A 21,007-nucleotide genomic window follows, 5' to 3' on the forward strand; every position below is an offset into this window, starting at 1 on the left:
GGGCTTCTCTTCTGTCTATCTTTCTGACTACTCGGTCAGAAATCTTGTGAGGAGCTCCTGTGTTTGGCTGGTTGATGGTCGAGTGATGTTCCCTCCACTTGCGTTTTTTTTTTTACTTTTCCCCCACTGTACCTTAGTCTATACTATTCTACAAGGAAGAGGGTAGTACTCTACCTGTTTGCTGGAGTAGTGTGCACTGAATCCCACCTGGGACATTTCCATCTGGAAGTTTTCCCCTCCTTTCCCAGTGCCTAATGGTAAAAGTGTGACCAGAACAAATACAGTGCACAAATACAGAAGCATGTTGTCTTCTTTTGGCCCTACACTCCAATTACTGTGAGATTAAAGTATAGATGCTATAGTATTTGGTGCATATTGGTTTCATAAGTAAGTCATTACTTTTAATGACTTACTTAGGGTACCTAAAAGTAATGGGACAATTGGCAGGTGTTTGTCAGATGTGTTCTGTTCATTTGTACAAGCATAAGCTTTCAATGTCTAGTATTGATTCTAGGCTATGTATTTGCCTTCGGATTCTGCGATTAGTGTATGTCACCATGAGGTAGGTGGTATGTCACCATGACGACCAAAAAAACATCAATGAAAGTCAAGGAAGCCTTAAATCTGAACAAATCAGAAACAAAGCCAAAAGCTTAGGCTTACCAAAATCAATAGTTTGGAATATCATTAAGTATTAAAAAAGCATGGGCGAACTCAGAAATCGCAAACAGGCTATGTCAGGGCTATGTCAGTCATTGTTAGTCTAATCAATCTCAAAGTGAGTGTGCTTTGAGACAGTGCCATAACAGAGATGTGTAGCAAATTCGAGGTTAACCCTTGCACCATTAATTGCCGTTTGCGGCTATATTTGATGATGTAACTGCTAATGGCAGCAGCAGAATGTCTTCTCATTCATAGCATTGCATTTCACTTCCCGATAGGCAAAAATACCTCAAATCAAACAACAACTGAAGATGGCTACAGGACAGGCCTGGCAGAGCATCACCAGAGAATATACCAAGCTTCTGCTGGGGTCAATGGGTCGCAGACTCGAGACAGTTATTGCATGCAAAGGATTCTTGACCAAATAGTAAGCTGTTGTGTTTCATTTGGACATTACATTTTGATAAACCTGTCCCATCACTTTTGGGTACTGTGAAACAGAGGGCCTACTGTATGCATAAAAACCGTATGTACACCAATACCATCAAATAAAAGCTCAGACTCTCTACTTTAACCTCATAGTTGTTTGATTTCAAATTCACATTTTTGGTCAAAAGTCAAAAGAAGAAAACATGCTTAACTTTCCCATTACTTACGCAGGGCACTGTATTGGAAGTACAATACAACATTTATTCTTCCAAAAATATATATATTTGAGAAGGTCACTACATGACTTAGAACATGAGAATAAGAAAACACTGAATAAAGACCTAATAAATGGCTAGTAATACCCCAACATTGGCGAATTAGCTACTTTTTAAACACTTAAGCTAGTGCCTTTTTAAGTATTCCCAATAATAAAGTGTTACCAAAGAGAAACCCGCCCACTGCTCCTGTTCTTAAGCTTTATCTATCAGCTGCTAAACAGTGGGCAGGTTTCTTTCATGTCAACTGTTACCATGCACCTGCAAGATAGCTCAAGTGCCATTTTCAAACATGAAAACATACCCTCAATGTTGAAGATACGGTTTCCAAGCACTCCTGCAATTGTTGAGAGTGCGGCCTCTTCTGAGACATTGAAGAAATACTTCTCAGTTGGCACACTGGCAATAGACTTGATTTCTTTAATCAGGTTTGTGGTGTCAATGTTGTTTCTAGTGTAATAACCCAAGACCTACAGTATGAAGAGAAGCATCGTAAAGGAAATATCAAATCCAAAGAGAGAACATTTACAAATTGAATGAATGAAGAAACTGATGGATGGATACATTTGAAAAAGACTGAAGTCTCCTCTTGTTATTTATTTTGGATATATTGTGTTATATGAAGACCAAATCTAAACTAAAAAGCATAACAAATCAAATTATACAAAAGAAAAAAAGGAAATTCAGAGAGTGAATCACCATTATAAAAATGTATACTGTAAACAAATGTTTGATCTGAAAAACACATTCCATGACCACAGTAAAAGCATATTTAAAAAGAAAAGTTTGAATGAACTTACAGCAATGCCAAAGCGGGTGATCTGTTGCTTTTCACACTCTTTGATGACTCGATCTCTGATGTCTACATCATGTGACTCCCCATCGGTAACCACCACCATCACTTTGGCTGCACTGGGACGGCCGCCATTATCCTTGTGGAATCCCCACTGCCTGAAGACAATGGGCTCAGTAGTGTACCATGTGAACCACATTTCATCATTAAGCACATGGCAAATGTTATTAAATGTCTGAACACTGGGGATTCAAAAAGGTCACTTTTAACACACCGGTCAATGATTTTGATAATGTTTCAGTATTCAGATTCAGATTCAGATTCAGATTCAGTATTATTCTGGTGATAATCAAGATGAGTCCAGTATTATTAATGACACCAACCTGGCGTATTGGACGGCTCGGAACGTGTTGGTCTTGGGGCCGTACCACTGGCTGATTCTGGAGGCTGCGGCTACAACCTCGTCTCTGGTTCTGTAGTCACTCAGTCTGAACTCAAATCGCGGGTTAACTGCATACTGAATGACGCTTACCTAGTGATGAAAATATAATAATTATTATTCCTATTCTTAATATTATTAAGTATATTATATTTAATAAAGACCATTCATTCATTCATTCATAATAATAAAATAACAGTGTTAAAGAGATAGTCTGCTAAGAATACAAATAATACAAATAATAATAATAATAATAATAATAATAATAACAACAACAATAATAATAATATTATATATAACAACATAAAAATACAAAATTACAATAATAATAATAATAATTATTATTATTATTATTATAAAACGACACCTAGTGTTAAAGAGATAGTCTGCTAAAAATTCAAATTAACATGTTTTCAATTGTGATGAATTCACTAAGACAGTTTGGGCTAATAATATACATGTCACTGTCAAAGACTCTAATAATATACATGTCACTGTCAAAGACTCTCTAATATACATGTCACTGTCAAAGACTCTCTAATAATATACATGTCACTGTCAAAGACTCTCTAATAATATACATGTCACTGTCAAAGAGTGTCTAATAATATACATGTCACTGTCAAAGACTCTAATAATATACATTTCACTGTCAAAAACTCTAGTAATATACATGTCACTGTCAAAGACTCTAATAATATACATGTCACTGTCAAAGACTCTAATAATATACATGTCACTGTCAAAAACTCTAGTAATATACATGTCACTGTCAAAGACTCTAATAATATACATGTCACTGTCAAAAACTCTAGTAATATACATGTCACTGTCAAAGACTGTCTAATAATAAATGTCACTGTCAAAGACTCTAATAATATACATGTCACTGTCAAAGACTCTAATAATATACATGTCACTGTCAAAGCCTGTCTAATAATATACATGTCACTGTCAAAGACTCTAATAATATACATGTCACTGTCAAAGATTGTCTAATAATATACATGTCACTGTCAAAGACTGTCTAATAATAAATGTCACTGTCAAAGACTCTAATAATATACATGTCACTGTCAAAGACTCTAATAATATACATGTCACTGTCAAAGCCTGTCTAATAATATACATGTCACTGTCAAAGACTCTAATAATATACATGTCACTGTCAAAGATTGTCTAATAATATACATGTCACTGTCAAAGACTGTCTAATAATAAATGTCACTGTCAAAGCCTGTCTAATAATATACATGTCACTGTCAAAGACTCTAATAATATACATGTCACTGTCAAAGACTCTAATAATATGTCACTGTCAAAGACTCTAATAATATACACGTCACTGTCAAAGATTGTCTAATAATATACATGTCACTGTCAAAGACTGTCTAATAATAGCTGAGCTGCACTGCCCAAATAATATTGCTTAAAGTTAAAAAGCCAGGTTAAGCCCCCCTTTCTTTCTTTGGGGGTAGAAAAGCTGTTAAAGTCTAATCCTAGGTTTCTTGTTTTGCCATATACATATTTGGACCAGTGAAATTTGACCTTTTCATTTAGTTTTGTTGGCCATTTCCCTGATAGCATCATTGCTTCGGATTTAGACTTATTGATCTTAAACCCTGAAACGTATCCATAGTCATTCAAGGTTTGTAGAAATGGTGGAATAGATGTGGCAGGTTCACTTATGAATGTCATTGTGTCGCCAGCGAATAGTGAGACCTAGTGTTCGACCCCCCCCCCCCATCCAACACTCCCTTAATAAGATGGTTTTGTCTTATCAGCTCTGCAAGGGGCTCAATGCTTATTGTGAAAAGCAGAGGACTGAGGCAGTCTCCCTGTCTGACGCCTCTCCTTAAGATGAAAAATTCAGAGCAACACCCAATGACCCTCACCCTTGACTTTGGGTCTTTATATAAGACTCTTACCCAGTCAATAAATGTAGGGTGGAAGCCCATGACAAGATTTGGTGGAGAATTACCAATCCAACCTGTCAAAAGCTTTCTGTGCATCAAGAGTCCAACGCACTTCAGACAAGTTTAAGATCTGAGGGTTTTGGTGCTCAGCAGTAGAAGACAATATAATAGCGAAACTATTACCTGGGCACTTCCATGATTAGACTACCCAAAGCAAGACACCGCAGCAGTCATATAATCTGCGTGTTTATTGCAGAGGAACAGAGTGACTGATGTTTTCACTTGCATCTTCCCCAGAGTCAACAACAGAACAGAGGAAACGGAGGGGTATATTATATGCAGGGGTGCACATAACTGGTGCGCCAGTGCGCATGCGTCGCCAAAATGCATGCTGCGCGGCAGATCAGCCGCTTGAAAGCGCTCTTGCGCACCAACAGCTGGAACCACTGGGAGAGGAATTTACTTCCTCAAAACTCCTACTGCTGACTGCTGCATCACTGCAAGCCCCACTAAGTAACTATTTGCCATCCCCTCAGCCGAAGGCCCGACGAGTAATCCATCACAACAGTCGACCGACGACGACCACGGCGACTCCCCTCACGAAAACATTCGGAAAGTATCGTAACTCGTACTTTCATTCCGCGTATCGCGTATCGCACGGTTATCATGCCGCCACGTGAAAATTCAGTCCCGAACGACTCGTCGCTAAAAGGAAAAACAACACCCAGGGACACGTTTCTTTTCTCTGAAGCTTTCAAACGTTCAGACGTTTGTTTTACAGCTTCATTATCGCACCTAGACCCCTGACCCAGGGAATATGGTTGGGAATTATATTAGAAGGAAAAAAAAGACTTTGTTGCACAATCAAAATAATGAGCTATTTAAGGTGATAGCCTACAACATCCTCTACCATGGTTGACATTGAGGACAATGATGAGAGCAGTGATGATGATGATTAAGCTTGTAGCATAAATAAATGCTTAGGCTGTAACTTTTTGTTGAAAAGTTGATTTCAGTGTTTACAGAACAGAGCAGTGCTTAAAGAGATGTCCGTTTATTTCAGTGTGTTTGAAGAACAGACATAATAATAATAATAATAATAATAATAATACATTTTATTTATAAAAGCACTTTACATATACAATCTCAGAGTGCTACAACACAGTAAGATAAAGCAAAAAAAAACATTCAATTAAAAGGCAAAAAAAAGGCTCTATTAAAAAGGTGGGTTTTAAGGCCTCGTTTAAAAGCATCCACAGACTGTGGTGCCCTTAGGTGGTCAGGGAGAGCATTCCACAGCCTGGGAGCAGCCCAGTTAACATTCAGTTAGTGCTTAAAGAGATGTCAGTTGATTTCATTGTGTTTAAAGGAGTCTGACAGACTTTCATGCTTAAAGAGCAGTCATTTGATTTTGCTTTTGTTTTGCACACAATCATTTGTTCGTTCATCTTTATTTATGAATAAATGTTGTTTTGCTAATATAAGTTATCCATGTATCCCTTTTTTATCCATCCTGTGGGACGGGTCGTGACTCGCGAGCTCGGGGAGCACCAAGCAGCATCCCTAGGTGCTCCTCTGAGCACTGGCCCCAAAAAGTTATGTGCACCCCTGATTATATGAGTGGTCCAGTGTCTTGTTTTGGGTAGTCTAATGAAAGTGCCCAGATATGTAAAACATCTGTAAACAATCAAACAAAAGGAAACACAAACAAACTTCCAGAAACCCAGCTGGTCGCATGAAAAACGAGTGGGGGGGGGGGTTGACAATAAGGCACAATAGAAGGTTTATAGGCCTAGATAGGCAGATTTACTGTGTGTGCCTCGATGTCCCTCCAAATCAGTCTAGAGAACAGAAGACAATAAGCCACCGGTTTGCTGGGAGCAGTGGGAGGAAACACATCTGGTTTGTTGGATCTACTCAACCAATGGTATTAACACCCTTTTTTGAGGGCTGAAAACATACTGAAAACAAACTTTGATTTGGGAATCGACTATCCCTTTAAACTTAATAGTTCTCATAAAGCTGAATTCACTTTTTCACAGGTTTATATGCCTACCTGGGTATGTTTTGGCCCAATGTCTAAAGTAGGTAGTAGTGTTTTGAGGAATTCATTCATTGGTGTCCATGGATAAATGCTGTTGGAGCCATCCAAAACAATCACAATATCCATAGGACCCCCGCAAGCTGAGAAAAGAAGGTAACATTATATCATAGTTAGCACATTTCCTAACTTGTATACCATTATGACATTCTTTAAAATATATATATATTTGAAATAGCACTGTACGTTTCATTCTTTAAGCCCATGGAGACTTGGCTCAATTAAGCCAAGTCCTTGACTATCACACTTTCAATGGAAACCTTTCTTTGATTATGCTAAGACTTTCCAAAAGTGGAGATCATAGGATAGAGGATAGGGCTATGTCCCAATAATCTTACAGGGCATCAACTACTCACTGTATTATTGTCATTACCAGAGGACTGGATAGGTGTCTACCATATTGCTCTCAGCAGACCTGTCCTGATTGTAAGGAAAATGAGACATGGCCTTACTCTGGATGGCAGGAGAGAATGCAGGTTGAGGTTTGAAGAGGGGACTGACCCCTGCACAGACTCCTGGGTAGAAGTCCTGACTGCCACATTGCTGTGCCCACAGTGGCCCACATGTCTATAGAGAGGAGACACCGTGTCACTAAGAGTCCTTTCATCTTTGTAAATCTTGGCTCAAACTATTACTCATCATCTTATGTTACATACACCCTACATACACAGTGATTATCATATACACATTGACATAGTCCAGAAACAACCCCTTGCACCTTCGCCCACTTTGTTTGTAATCCCTTACTTATACATGTACATTTATAGGACTTTTAAATGTTTCAGAAAAAAAAGAAAGGTTGGAAAAAATCAATAAAAAATAAAATAAATAAATAATTGTTTTACCATAAATCCACTGATTTTTGGCATGCGTGTGAGAGTCAGTCCTAGACTCATGTTGGTGTTGATATTCCTCACATCTGGAATGTTGATAGAATCTGAGAGAATAAAGACCAGAACAGACAGAAAAGTAAAGCTGTTGATAACAGCATGAGAAATTGCTTCTACTTGCTTGCTGTAATTGTTTCATTGCTACGTTTCTATTACAAACACATTTGAAACTTCGAAATCTAGTTTTTACGTGTCACTGATAATTGTAATTGCCACAAGGACCACGAATGATATGACGATTGCTTTGGACACATCTATTGTTTTGAATGTCTGTGTATTTATGTTTGCGACCTCATAAAAATGTGTTTGCGTATGTGTTAAGTATTATGAGCTGTGAGATGAAGGCAACCCACAGAACCCTAAACACCTATAGTATTTGCATTTAGTAACAAGACCAAATAAGGTTGTAAGTTCAGCTTGCTCATCTCACGTTTATGTGAAAGGTTAAAGGTTAAAATACCAGCCTTACCCTGGATGTTTAGCTTGTCACAGCTGGTTTTAGATCCTGAGATTGGACACTTATAAACATCCCCTTTCCTGTTTCCAGTGAAGCCACTCCATGGAGACCCAACGAGGAGCCTAGGAGAGAGGAACCCCTACATGCTTACCTTACACCCATACATGTCTGTCAGTAAGTGAAGACATCAGCAAGTTCACATAGAAGCTTTGTATTACTGTATCATTTATACAGATTAGGTCATATAAATGCAGCTACTGCATACAAGTACACAAGAAAAAGAGGAGTAGGCAGAGGGATATCCCCAAAGACATGCAAAAAAATGCTACGTATCCTACAGTAACTGTGTGGCAACTATGTGTGTATCTAAAAGTTTGGACATCCAATCTCTTGGCTACATAAAACAGATCCCATTCAACCTCAGTCACTTACATATCTTACACAAAAGACTGTCACCCCCCAACCAACCCCGCGCACACTACAAAAATAAACATATTATATGTGTCACTGCTTGGTGAAAAGGTCCGCTTGTCTGGAATTGTCAAACCTCACAATCGAGCCAAACAAGTCTTGTTGTGAAAATAATTGTTTTCCGGTTCTTTGCATATGACGAAAATTGAAGCGATGAACAACCCACTCAATATCATAACCAACAGTTTTACATTCACTAAATACCTACAGTTTGCTAGCAAACCTGGGTGGGGGTAGTATTTGTATTTTTGACTGGCCGTGTCCCTTTCGGTACTCACAACCCACATCCACATAAATAGCTATGTGCGTGTGTCTGTTGCCATCAAGGACTATCCACAGATAAAGTTTTGTCAATCAGCTTACTATTCATGGGACTGTGGTCTGTCAATACACCTTCTGCTTTGTTATTGGGTAAGGTAGTTACCTGGGGGCCATTCCACTAAAGGTGGATCAGTATAGCGGCGATTGAAATAAATGCGGCGATCAGGCAACTCGAGATTGGAATTCAAGCCTCAGGTGATTCCTCGAACGAGGATCAGCCTTGTGTGATGAGTGTTCACAGAAGACAGGCTTACAAATCTTCGATATGGGCGCGTGCACGCAGACATAAAGAGCCCCGAAGAGTCGATCTGTCGAAATGAAGATACTCCACTCTGCAGGGGTACTACATTTGCGCAGCATTCCGAATTATTGATTTTTATGAAGACGGAAAAATAAGATGTAAAATAGTGCAATACTGCCACAATTAACAAGGCGAGGGAAATGGTTTGGCAAGAAATTGCTGACCGATTAAATGCGTAGGTCATACTAGCCCCAGTTATTGTTATATGTTCATATTTTAATAAATGAATATTACTACTGTGGTGATATCAGCAGCAAGGCTACTAACAGCCATATCGCCACAATGGCCTAGTGGTATCGACCGCTGCCATAGGATTTATTTGTCATTTTATATCGGTGGTTCAAATCCCTCTTCAGACGCACTTTTTACTGCATTTCGTTGTCTGAATCTAATCTAAAATCTCATCTAAAAAAGTATGTAGGCTATAAAATTATGGTGCAGGCTAATTTACAAGAACTGACACGATTACAATGGTGTTTGAAACCTTTGCATGAAATCTTGTTAAATGTAAAAAAAAAAAAAAAGAATCACTTAGTCAAGTCTCGAACTCGCAACCTTTGGAACTCCAGCCGGCTGCCTTAACCACTGCGCCAGCCAGACTGCTGTGATGACAGCAATGCAAGTTGAGACACATTTTTTTTTACACTCTTTTCTTTGTTGATCTATCGATCTATCTATCACACTTTCAAAATATCAAGTTATCTATCGATCGATCACACTTTCAAAATATCAAAGTATCTATCTATCACACAGTCAAACTATCTAATCTATCTATCTCGTGTGAAGTGGGAACTAATATTTCCTAAAAGACACATGAGGAACTGTCGTTCGGGGATGTAGTTTCCGCCTGTGAGCCTTTTTTGACGCACGTCTTACTTTAGCCTGTGTTTTAGCCTGGTCGCGACCAGGCTAATTATATCTGACTCAGAAGGAGCTCAACCAAGCAGCGAATTATTTGAGCCACATTGATGGAACCGAACGCAAGCTAACATTATCGAGGCTTAGAACTTAATCGAGGCTTAGAACTTTATCGAGCTTCGTGGAATAGCCCCCTGCATTGTTTACTAAGCTGTGTGTGTATGTACATGTTTGTATGTTTGTTGCTGACACACTGACACCGAGTTACATGGCATAGCCAAACGTGTTAGTTTGTTAACCATGTAGTGAGTTACATTCCATAGCCAAACGTGTTAGTTTGTTAACCATGTAGTGAGTTACATTCCATAGCCAAATGTGTTAGTTTGTTAACCATGTAGTGAGTTACATTCCATAGCCAAACGTGTTAGGTTGTTAACTAGTGTACTGAGTTACATGCTAAGCTGTGTCAGTGTCTAGCCACACAGGTGTTAGCTTGTTAGCTTGCTAGCTTTGTTAGAAGCTTGTTTGTTTGTTAGAGTGGTTTTGTTTGTTGTGTACGAACATACGCAAGTTATTTTGTGTGTGTGTGTGTGTGTGTGTTTACTATGCTAGCCAACCAAATGTTAGCTTGTTAGTTAGCTAGCTAGCTAGCTTTGTTAGAGATATTATAGAAAAGGTAAATGCTTTTGTAATAAACGGTAATGTTGTGTGGAATCAGAAATAATGATTAATTCACGAACTGAACTGATGTTGCTCATTTGTAGATTTGCTGTAGAATAATACTGTGATACTGTTGTAGCGGGTACAATTATATGCTGCGCCTTTAAGACGAGGTCACATGAACGCGCAGGTGTGAACGCGCAGGTGTGCTTGAGAGAGGAGCAGTGAGTTGGAACGAGCAACGTGGTCGGAGCGGTAGCGGTGTGGGCTCTTTGCAAGTATATAGTTTTGATAAGAAGATATTGCCGAGTGGTCATACAAAGTACGGGATACGTTGATTTGCGAGTGTTTTGTTTGGGAGGAGCCGGCCTGAACGTCGTCGGTATCGAGAGGTGAAGCGTGCGCCAGCTCACCCCTCCCCCACCCCGTGTGTGAACTGCGAGAGAAAGGAGCTACCTCGTGGTTGGTGTTCATTGTCCTGGACAGAGGAGAAGCGTGCGCCAGTGAGGCGTGGGTTCAGCGAGGTTTCTCGGAGTTTGCCCTGCCAGCCATCAGACACTCTTGACGTGCGATCTCTGCTGGATGGGTAATCTCTGCACTACACCTTGCCATTAGCACTGGCCAACCACGCATACCGTGCGCAGACGAACAGAACTGAACTGAACGGACTAACGCTCGAACGCGCACACACCCACACTGGAGGAGAAGGACTGCTCATTCAGACTGAGATGTGTTAAATGTCAATGTGAAAGTAAGAGTGAAATGCCTGTTTTTGAGTTTATCTGCATTCAGTTAAGTTGATGTTGTTAAATGTACTCTCTGTGTGACTGCTAGACTCTCTGTGAGACTGCTAGACTCTCTGTGATTGCTAGACTCTCTGTGTGACTGCTAGACTCTCTGTGAGACTGCTAGACTCTCTGTGAGACTGCTAGACTCTCTGTGAGACTGCTAGACTCTCTGTGAGACTGCTAGACTCTCTGTGTTTATTCTTGAGTAAACATTTGAATGGGAATAACAGCTGTAATTTCCCATTTCATTTACTTACCTGGGGGTAGGGGCGCCTCACCTGTTTAGCTAGACCTAGGTAAAGTAGGGGGTGGTGTCAGGTCAGTTTGGCACTTACCTCGCACACACTTTTCACGGCCACCTACTAAAGCCCACTTTACTCCGTCTAAGAGGTTGACGTTAACTCAAGCTACTAAACAGGAAACAACTTGCTCACTCACCTGAACATTGAGGCCATAGGTATTGGGTGTGGGGGACCTAGATCCTGTCCCACTCAGTCCTCCCCAGACTAAGTACTTTGTAACCCCTACAAGGCGGCGGTAATAATCCCGACCGTCACAATTGGCGTCACGAACAGGATAGAATAAGCAACCATTTTTAAGTGGAAGCCATGGCAGAATTAGAGGAACTTAAGAAGCAATTTGAGAGGATGATGGAGAGGTTCAATGACCAAGCTGAGGCCCTGATACAAGCTAGAAGCGAGCAAAGAGAAGCTCTGGCATTAGCTAAAGCAGTCATAGATCAGCAGAAAGAAAAGCCCCCTGCATCTATTGTGTATATCCCCAGAGACCGCAAGATTTCAGATTTCAGTGGTAAACAAGGTGATGTAGATATTGAAGAATGGATCACATCAATTAAATCTGCCCTTCAAATCATGAAGGTCCCTATAGAGGACCAAGCCGAGTTCATCAAGCAGCATCTTCAAAACGAAGCCAAACTCACAGTCAAGTATATGGCAGACAAAGCTAAGGATGCAGAGACCATATTTGAAGCACTGCGTAAGACTTATGGTGACAAAGTCCCTTTAGGCACCCGGCTCAAAGAATTCTATGACCGCAAGCAGTTGGCAGGAGAGACCATACGTTCTTACGCCTATGACATTCAAGAAAAGCTAATGCGAATTTGTCGTAGAGATGCCAAGCGTGTCCCTGATTCAGACGGAATGCTGAAAGAACAGCTTGCTCTTGGGCTTCGAGATGATATCTTAAGAAGAGAGATCAAGAGGAGACTGAAGGAAAAGGAGAGTCTTACTTTTGCTGAGCTAATGCAAGACGCCATCTCATGGTCTGAGGAGGAAGAGGTTCAGGGGTCTGATAGTGCGCAAAGCAGTTCCCGTGCCAAAGGTGCCATTAATGCTACCAGGGCTACCGACGAACCTGCTTCGCAGTTGACAATGGAGATGTTGTATGAAGCAATACAAAAGTTAGCCATCCGTCAAGATGAACTGTTCCAGATGATGGGCCACAGTGGCACTGGCATGACACAAGGGAAAGGCGAGAGGGCAAGAAGCCCCCCTTTGAAAAACGAAGATGGGCAGTTCATCTGCTACACGTGCAATGAGCCAGGACATACCAGCAGACACTGTCCTCTGAACAGGGGAGCTAAGAGCATAGCACGTCCTCCACTCGGAAGGGATGGGCCATCTGGGCCTGCAGGAAACGACCCCGGAGGGGCGATGCGCCAGAGTCCAGGTACCCCTGCAATTAGAAGTCACCTGGCAAGGCAGCCCTGTAACACTTCTCAAGCCTCAAGTGTAAGTGCCTTTGGAAACTGCTTGGTCGTTGAAGTGAAGATAGCAGGCGTGAAGACTGACTGCCTGTTGGACACAGGCTCAGAGGTGACCACAATCCGGGAATCTTACTTCAGAGAGTACTTTGGGAAGTCGGCGTTGTCCTCAGCCAACAGGGTCCAGCTCGCCGCTGCCAATGGCCTCGAAATTCCCGTCCTTGGATGCCTGGAGGCGGAGGTAGAGTGCATGGGGAAGACCGTTGGCAGGAAGTGTGTCTTTGTCCTTAAAGATGAAAGCCCAGATGTGGAAGAGATGAGAGGCCTCCCAGGTATCCTGGGAATGAATGTTCTAAGTGAACTGAAGGATCTTTTCGTTGCCACGGACGGCATGAAGAAGATGAATAAGTATCGGGAAACAGAGGCTAAGGTCCACAGGGTGCTAGCGAACATCAGAAAAGAGGCAGGGTCCCTCGGACAGAGTGACCGAATAGGATATGTTAAAGTGGCAGGCAGAGAGACAGTCATCATTCCCCCACTCAGCGAGCGCATCCTGGAGGGTTCGCCTCGACTACGGAGAGGGCTCGCCTCGCCTACGGAGAGGGCTCGCCTCGCCTACGGAGAGGGTTCGCCTCGCCTACGGAGAGGGCTCGCCTCGCCTACGGAGAGGGCTCGCCTCGTCTACGGAGAGGGCTCGCCTCGCCTACGGAGAGGGCTCGCCTCGCCTACGGAGAGGGTTCGCCTCGCCTACGGAGAGGGCTCGCCTCGCCTACGGAGAGGGCTCGCCTCGCCTACGGAGAGGGTTCGCCTCGACTACGGAGAGGGCTCGCCTCGCCTACGGAGAGGGCTCGCCTCGCCTACGGAGAGGGTTCGCCTCGCCTACGGAGAGGGCTCGCCTCGCCTACGGAGAGGGCTCGCCTCGCCTACGGAGAGGGCTCGCCTCGCCTACGGAGAGGGTTCGCCTCGCCTACGGAGAGGGCTCGCCTCGCCTACGGAGAGGGCTCGCCTCGCCTACGGAGAGGGTTCGCCTCGCCTACGGAGAGGCACCCGTCCAGTAAGGACACCGGCCCTGACATTGACACAGGCTGCCCTGACTTCATATGCATCCCTGCCACTACACACATGCCCCACACAAACACAGGCCTGGGTATTAGAGAAGTAGTTGAGGAGCTGGGAACTATGGGTGGGTCAGATGCAGGGAGTGAAAGTGAGAGTGTGGCTGAACCCAGACGGTCTCAAAGACAGACCAGGGGTAGAATTCCCTGTAGATTCAGGAGTGATTATGTTTTGAAATAATTTGTGCGATTGCAAATGTTTTCTACTTACCTTCATGCATGTCCATGTTTTTAGGTATTGAGGAGTGAAAAGTGTTATGATGCCGTGTTTTATTGTTTTCAGCTCTTCTGAGGCATCCTTATGTACTGGTTGAAATGTTACCTGTGTTGTGAACCTACCTGTGGGTACTGTCGTATGGAGTGACATGTTGTATTTTTATTTCTTCTTTTACTGAGGTCGCATCGTCATTTGGATGTTGGATGGCATGGCAGGGTTTCGCAGGGGGGAATGTAGCGGGTACAATTATATGCTGCGCCTTTAAGACAAGGTCACATGAACGCGCAGGTGTGAACGCGCAGGTGTGCTTGAGAGAGGAGCAGTGAGTTGGAACGAGCAACGTGGTCGGAGCGGTAGCGGTGTGGGCTCTTTGCAAGTATATAGTTTTGATAAGAAGATATTGCCGAGTGGTCATACAAAGTACGGGATACGTTGATTTGCGAGTGTTTTGTTTGGGAGGAGCCGGCCTGAACGTCGTCGGTATCGAGAGGTGAAGCGTGCGCCAGCTCACCCCTCCCCCACCCCGTGTGTGAACTGCGAGAGAAAGGAGCTACCTCGTGGTTGGTGTTCATTGTCCTGGACAGAGGAGAAGCGTGCGCCAGTGAGGCGTGGGTTCAGCGAGGTTTCTCGGAGTTTGCCCTGCCAGCCATCAGACACTCTTGACGTGCGATCTCTGCTGGATGGGTAATCTCTGCACTACACCTTGCCATTAGCACTGGCCAACCACGCATACCGTGCGCAGACGAACAGAACTGAACTGAACGGACTAACGCTCGAACGCGCACACACCCACACTGGAGGAGAAGGACTGCTCATTCAGACTGAGATGTGTTAAATGTCAATGTGAAAGTAAGAGTGAAATGCCTGTTTTTGAGTTTATCTGCATTCAGTTAAGTTGATGTTGTTAAATGTACTCTCTGTGTGACTGCTAGACTCTCTGTGAGACTGCTAGACTCTCTGTGATTGCTAGACTCTCTGTGTGACTGCTAGACTCTCTGTGAGACTGCTAGACTCTCTGTGAGACTGCTAGACTCTCTGTGAGACTGCTAGACTCTCTGTGAGACTGCTAGACTCTCTGTGTTTATTCTTGAGTAAACATTTGAATGGGAATAACAGCTGTAATTTCCCATTTCATTTACTTACCTGGGGGTAGGGGCGCCTCACCTGTTTAGCTAGACCTAGGTAAAGTAGGGGGTGGTGTCAGGTCAGTTTGGCACTTACCTCGCACACACTTTTCACGGCCACCTACTAAAGCCCACTTTACTCCGTCTAAGAGGTTGACGTTAACTCAAGCTACTAAACAGGAAACAACTTGCTCACTCACCTGAACATTGAGGCCATAGGTATTGGGTGTGGGGGACCTAGATCCTGTCCCACTCAGTCCTCCCCAGACTAAGTACTTTGTAACCCCTACAAGGCGGCGGTAATAATCCCGACCGTCACACTGTCATGATTGAAATTATTTCACTAGCCTATTTCTTTTTGTGCAGTATGTAGGATGACTTCAACAAGTACAGTAATAGGGTTGCCACCCGTACCTTGAAATACGGAATCGTTCCTTATTTGACAGTTAAAAGATGCGTTCCGTTTTGAACCAATACGGAACGCTGTTTGTTCCGTATTTTCAATCCACCCGCATTGCGTGATTCCTCCAATATATCTTACTGCAGCGCTGGGCAATATCAGTGTTTCCTATGCATTGATTCGTGGCGGCCCGCACTGCAATCGAGACTGAATCGCTCTCAACAGGCGCGCGGCGCGAGGCGACGCGCTTGCAAAACAGTTTTATGATTGGTCCGAATTTCCCGGGACATTTGGATTTCAGGAAATCGCCCGTCCCTTTAATCCCGTATCCTAATCGAAAATGCAACATCATCAGCGACGACTGTGGGTTATTGCATTTACTGCTGTTCTCTGGTTCATGTTCTTATACCAGTGCTCAGTATAGAGTATTTTAAAATGGAGTGACTGCAGGCAGGGGCGGCGCTAGGGGGTGGCTACTTGGGCTCAAGCCCCGGATGTTTTCTGAAAAGCCCCGAATGTTTTACTTTAAAAAAAAATAAAAAAATCTCGTGAGTAACGTGCAGAAATCAAACAAAGGATAATACTTATACAAATAAAGTGAATAACAGGCTGATAGTCTTTGATATCTGCACTCTGGTTGACTGAGTAACAAGTGAAAAAGAATGATGTAACGTTAATGTTACAGCTAGTAAACATGGAGTAACCATATTAAGTATGCCCTTATGGTAGTCTGTATGTATACAGAATATGACTCAAATCTATCCTAAGATGTAACGCTAACTAACTAAGTTTGTTTAATGTCCCAGGGGGGATTTGATTTCACAGTACTATACACAGGCCAACAATACATGTAATATATCGTCATATAACACAGGACAAGACTCTAAATACAAAATAAGTGGTGAGCACAGAGTCTGCCCTGATATACATACTGTAACATAACTAGCCTCAGTCCATCAATTATGTAATTCTATACAAATATAAATGATGGTGACTGACAGGGGGAGCTACGTGTGCTGACCTCCCTCTGTGCCCAGAACCACCACAATAAGTTTGCTTCATTAAAGGGTGTGAATGTATATGTGTTCTCCAGTGCCTTTTGTCCGCTTTAAGGTGGTGGTAAGTTGAAGGTTGAAGGCTAATTTTTCCGGCGCGCTCCGCGCGCACATTAGATTCTCCCTCTGGGCTAAGCCCCGGATCTCCTACGATCCTAAATCCGCCCCTGACTGCAGGAACAGGTGCTCTGTGGAGCTCATGAGGAGTGAGCTGCTGATCACTCTCAACGTTGAGCTGTCCTGTTCAGAGTTTTACTCCATTGTTTTGAAAGACAAACAGCTGCTCAGTGCTGCAAGGAGTGATCAGAAGTACACTTGGAAAAAGAAATACACACAGTGAGGAAGAGAGAGAGAGGTGTTAACTGTTTTCACAGGAAAAATAAGTAACACAATGAGGAGAAGAGAGAGAGCTCAACTGCTAAACCCTGTCTACTGCTGCACATGATTGAATGATGACTGTTGAATGTTTTGTAGTTTTATAGTTTCATAAATTATTATTTGCACAACCATTGTTGCACTATATTTGAAAGTGGCAAAGCTTTGTTTAATTGTAAGTTATTGAGTTAAGTTATGGTGCATATACTGTATGCTAATGCTTTTTGTTTAATACATTTTGTATTAAGATACGTTCAGTCAGTGTTAATAAAGCACTTGAAACTTTAAGTATGAATCTAAATGCTTTATTGAAACAATGTTTAACTTATGATTTACTAGCACTGGGGACCCCACCCCGCCCTTGGGCCCGTGGTGGTCGTGGTCCCGAGGAGCGGGGCCCCTACTGCGAGGGGTGTCCCTTATTTCTCTGACTGAAAGGTGGCAACCCTAACAGTACACTATGTTCATGAGAGTCTATGGAAAGCATGCAAGTCTACACTATAGAAGTGTCCACACCTCTGAGCTGAAATTTGTCTTACAGAATTATGAGGTGAGAGGTTCTGAGAGATGAGACCTTGATGTGAGTCACCAGCACTTCAGGTATTTGTCATTGTCATTGTATTAGCAATTCTATTTTATGAACATAGAAGTATTTTGTAAAAATTGTGTTTTGATAACAGTGGGCAATCATTTTCCTACTGTCTTCTATTTTTATTACAGCTTTGATGCCCAGATGGGATGGGAAGGAACTACACAAGTCCCACTAGATGCATTATGGACTATAATGATAAATGCATACACACGGACACAACATTATTATTGTTTACTTTTTCAATTTTTTCCATTGCCATTTAGTTTTCTCTTGCTGCTGCAATGTCGACTGAAACTGAAGCCATAACAATGTTACTCTCTTGTACTTGTATAATGGGATGTAATAAACTTTTGGCACAACATCATGAAATCATGAATCTGAATACCCCACTGACAGATGACAGGTAGATAATGGTAGTGTAATGGGGGAGTGGTTGTCCTGGGGCAGTGGTTGGGGGTGGAATTAACCAGCTATTTCCCACTCATTACCTGCTGGTGAAAATATTTTGAGGCAGAATTTATTGGTTTGTTGATTTGGGGGTATCAACATTCAAATATGGATAACTTCTTAAACTTGTTTCAGATTTCAATGTATGACATCATCTGAAAGTTTACAATCTACCCTTTCATAATCTGGAAAAAAATGATGTTGCCCTACTTTTTCATCAGACCATGTCACATATAACTACTTGCACACTACTTGATTACTTGTACACTACTTGACTACTTAACTACTTGTATTAAATTATATTGTATTATATTGCATCTCATCGTAATTTGCACAGCATTCTGCACTATTGAAACCACTGTAGTGCCATCACGTTCTTATTTTATTATTACATTTTTCTCTGATTGCTAAGTTGCAGTGTTCAAAACTGAAGTCACATTGTCAAAACTCTTCATACAGTCTGCATTACTAACATGCATCTTGGCCAAACACTTCATACATGTCTCAAAAGAAGCTTGTTCAAACATACACTGGCAACAATATTCACTCAGAAAGCACACAGTCATTCATAACACTCTGACCTACAAAACACTAACAAGCATGAATATTTAATTATAAGAATGGTTTGATTTATAGTAATCATAGACAGAATAGTTGACAGTACAACTGTAAAGTATTAGGCAACAAGAATGAATCAGAAACGCCGCAATTTGCTTCTATCCTTAAGTGTTTTTGTTCAGTATCTTTGAAGTAAATACCGTAACTTACTTTTGCAAAGTACACTACATTTAGCCTACTTAAAATGAAAAGTGGAAAATGAAAAGTTCAAACCAAAAAAACCTACCTATGGAACAGCTACCACTGTCCTGCATACTCCCAGTTCAATACTAGAATGGAACAGCTACCACTGGCCTGCATACATCTCCCAGTTCAATACAATGACATAAACACTACTGCACATGGATATGGCATACAACTCCCAGTTCAACACAATGATCACTACTGCACATGAAATTACAGACTTATGGATGTCATGGAATGCATTCTTACCATTTGCCTTGATGGTTTGTGAATTGTTGCACAGTATAGCCAAACTGTTCATTTGCAGGTCCAGAGAAAACCTTAGCATCTGCCGTTCCAACATTAAAGGGCTGAGAGTACCACATTCTGTCAACTGGAGTAGAAACAAAGAGAATGTAGAATGGTATTCCCATCAATAATGAAGGTTAGCTTAGCGGTTTTCCCCACAACAACAAATGTACAATCAAACTGGAGAGGCAAAATATAGTAATTTCACAGAAAATGTTAGATTTTTTTTTCTTCTTTCTTGTTAATATGGAAAATGTAAGTAGTGTATATTGTTTGCTTGAACAGGCCAGCTGGCAACAGTTAAACCAGCTTAACTTTCCTTTTAAGTAAGTAACTTATTTGTGCATCTTCACATACAGTACATATCAGTAGCAGGGGAAACCAATTCAAACAACAACACACGCACTCACAAACAGAAGTAGCCTTTAAATAGATAAATATTTTTGGGACAAAATAAGGTCCCAAAGCAAAAAAACGACTCCAACCCCCCAAGGGCATGGAATTTACTCATTCCAGAGACACTCTTTTACCCACAAGCCCCAGCATGTCAGGCTCAGTAGTAATCACAATCTGTGGAATGTATGTATATGACATAAAATACATTTTGAGATACAAACATGCGTATCATTCTTGTGAGTGAGTCCATATAGCACTGGCAACTACTTTCTTACTTCTCCCTTTGAACAAGAGAGGAAATTATCTGTTGATCTTATGATCATCTGATCTCACGATCAGAAAATATGCATGCATTGCAGAAAATGGTTAAAGTGTAAATACATGTAATTGTGTCTTGAAAGCACATTCTTAATCACTGAAGTAACCTTTTATTTGACAGATTTGTAAGGGGGGCATGCATGTGTAGGGGAGGTGGTTTGGAACCACTGGCCCGTAACCAGTAACGATCCCTGAGATGTTTTATTTATGCTTAGGTTTAGTGGGCTACGGTGCATGTCATTCATGGGAGACCCAGGTTCAAACCCCATTTGCTCACACATGCACCAAGTAGCCTAGTGTCCCTGAAATGCATGGTGTAACATCAGGTGTTAGACTTTGATTAAAAGGGCAGGTTGCTATTATGGACAATTTGAGGTAACACAATCACACATAGTTAGACATAAAATCCAATTGAAGAGAATAAATTATATTGGGTGGAATAAGTATGCTTCATGTTACTGTAAACCCCCATCTAGTGCTAATAGACATACAACTGATGACTGATGCTGCTTCATGTGTCTCATATTCTCCATGGTGACAGCCTAGCACTGATCAAAGACAAGGCTTGAGTTGAGAAAAAAGAAGAAGAAATGTACAATAGCACAGTGTCCTGTTGCAAGGCGTCATAAAACATCATTAAACAGCGATAAGCCAGTAGTAACATGTTAATATCAAAACAACACATAATACAACACAGTGAAATACAGGAATCAATTCACCATGTAAAACACGACATATCAAGGGAAACAATCAACACGAAATTGACCAAGTGGCACCAGAACAACCAACCGAAA

The 21,007-nt window shown here is 41.8% G+C and overlaps 1 protein-coding gene across 1 annotated transcript in view; it reads right to left on the minus strand.

The window, feature by feature from the left end:
• The window catches only part of LOC308157953 (integrin alpha-2-like), a gene marked incomplete at both ends in the record, with an annotated part of 42,795 nt that extends 23,219 nt beyond the window's left edge, over positions 1–19,576 (minus strand). Inside the window, 9 exons of the mRNA XM_080531547.1 lie at positions 175–251; positions 1,672–1,837; positions 2,168–2,318; positions 2,544–2,692; positions 6,572–6,699; positions 7,069–7,183; positions 7,462–7,553; positions 7,976–8,085; positions 19,461–19,576. Coding sequence (XP_080387673.1) covers positions 175–251; positions 1,672–1,837; positions 2,168–2,318; positions 2,544–2,692; positions 6,572–6,699; positions 7,069–7,183; positions 7,462–7,553; positions 7,976–8,085; positions 19,461–19,576 — 1,104 coding nt within the window. The remainder of the gene's footprint in view (positions 1–174; positions 252–1,671; positions 1,838–2,167; positions 2,319–2,543; positions 2,693–6,571; positions 6,700–7,068; positions 7,184–7,461; positions 7,554–7,975; positions 8,086–19,460) is intronic.
• Positions 19,577–21,007: the final 1,431 nt, after the last annotated feature.

This window comes from Nansenia antarctica (genome assembly GCF_963989245.1).
Source record: "Nansenia antarctica genome assembly, chromosome: 5".
NCBI lineage: Eukaryota > Metazoa > Chordata > Actinopteri > Argentiniformes > Microstomatidae > Nansenia > Nansenia antarctica.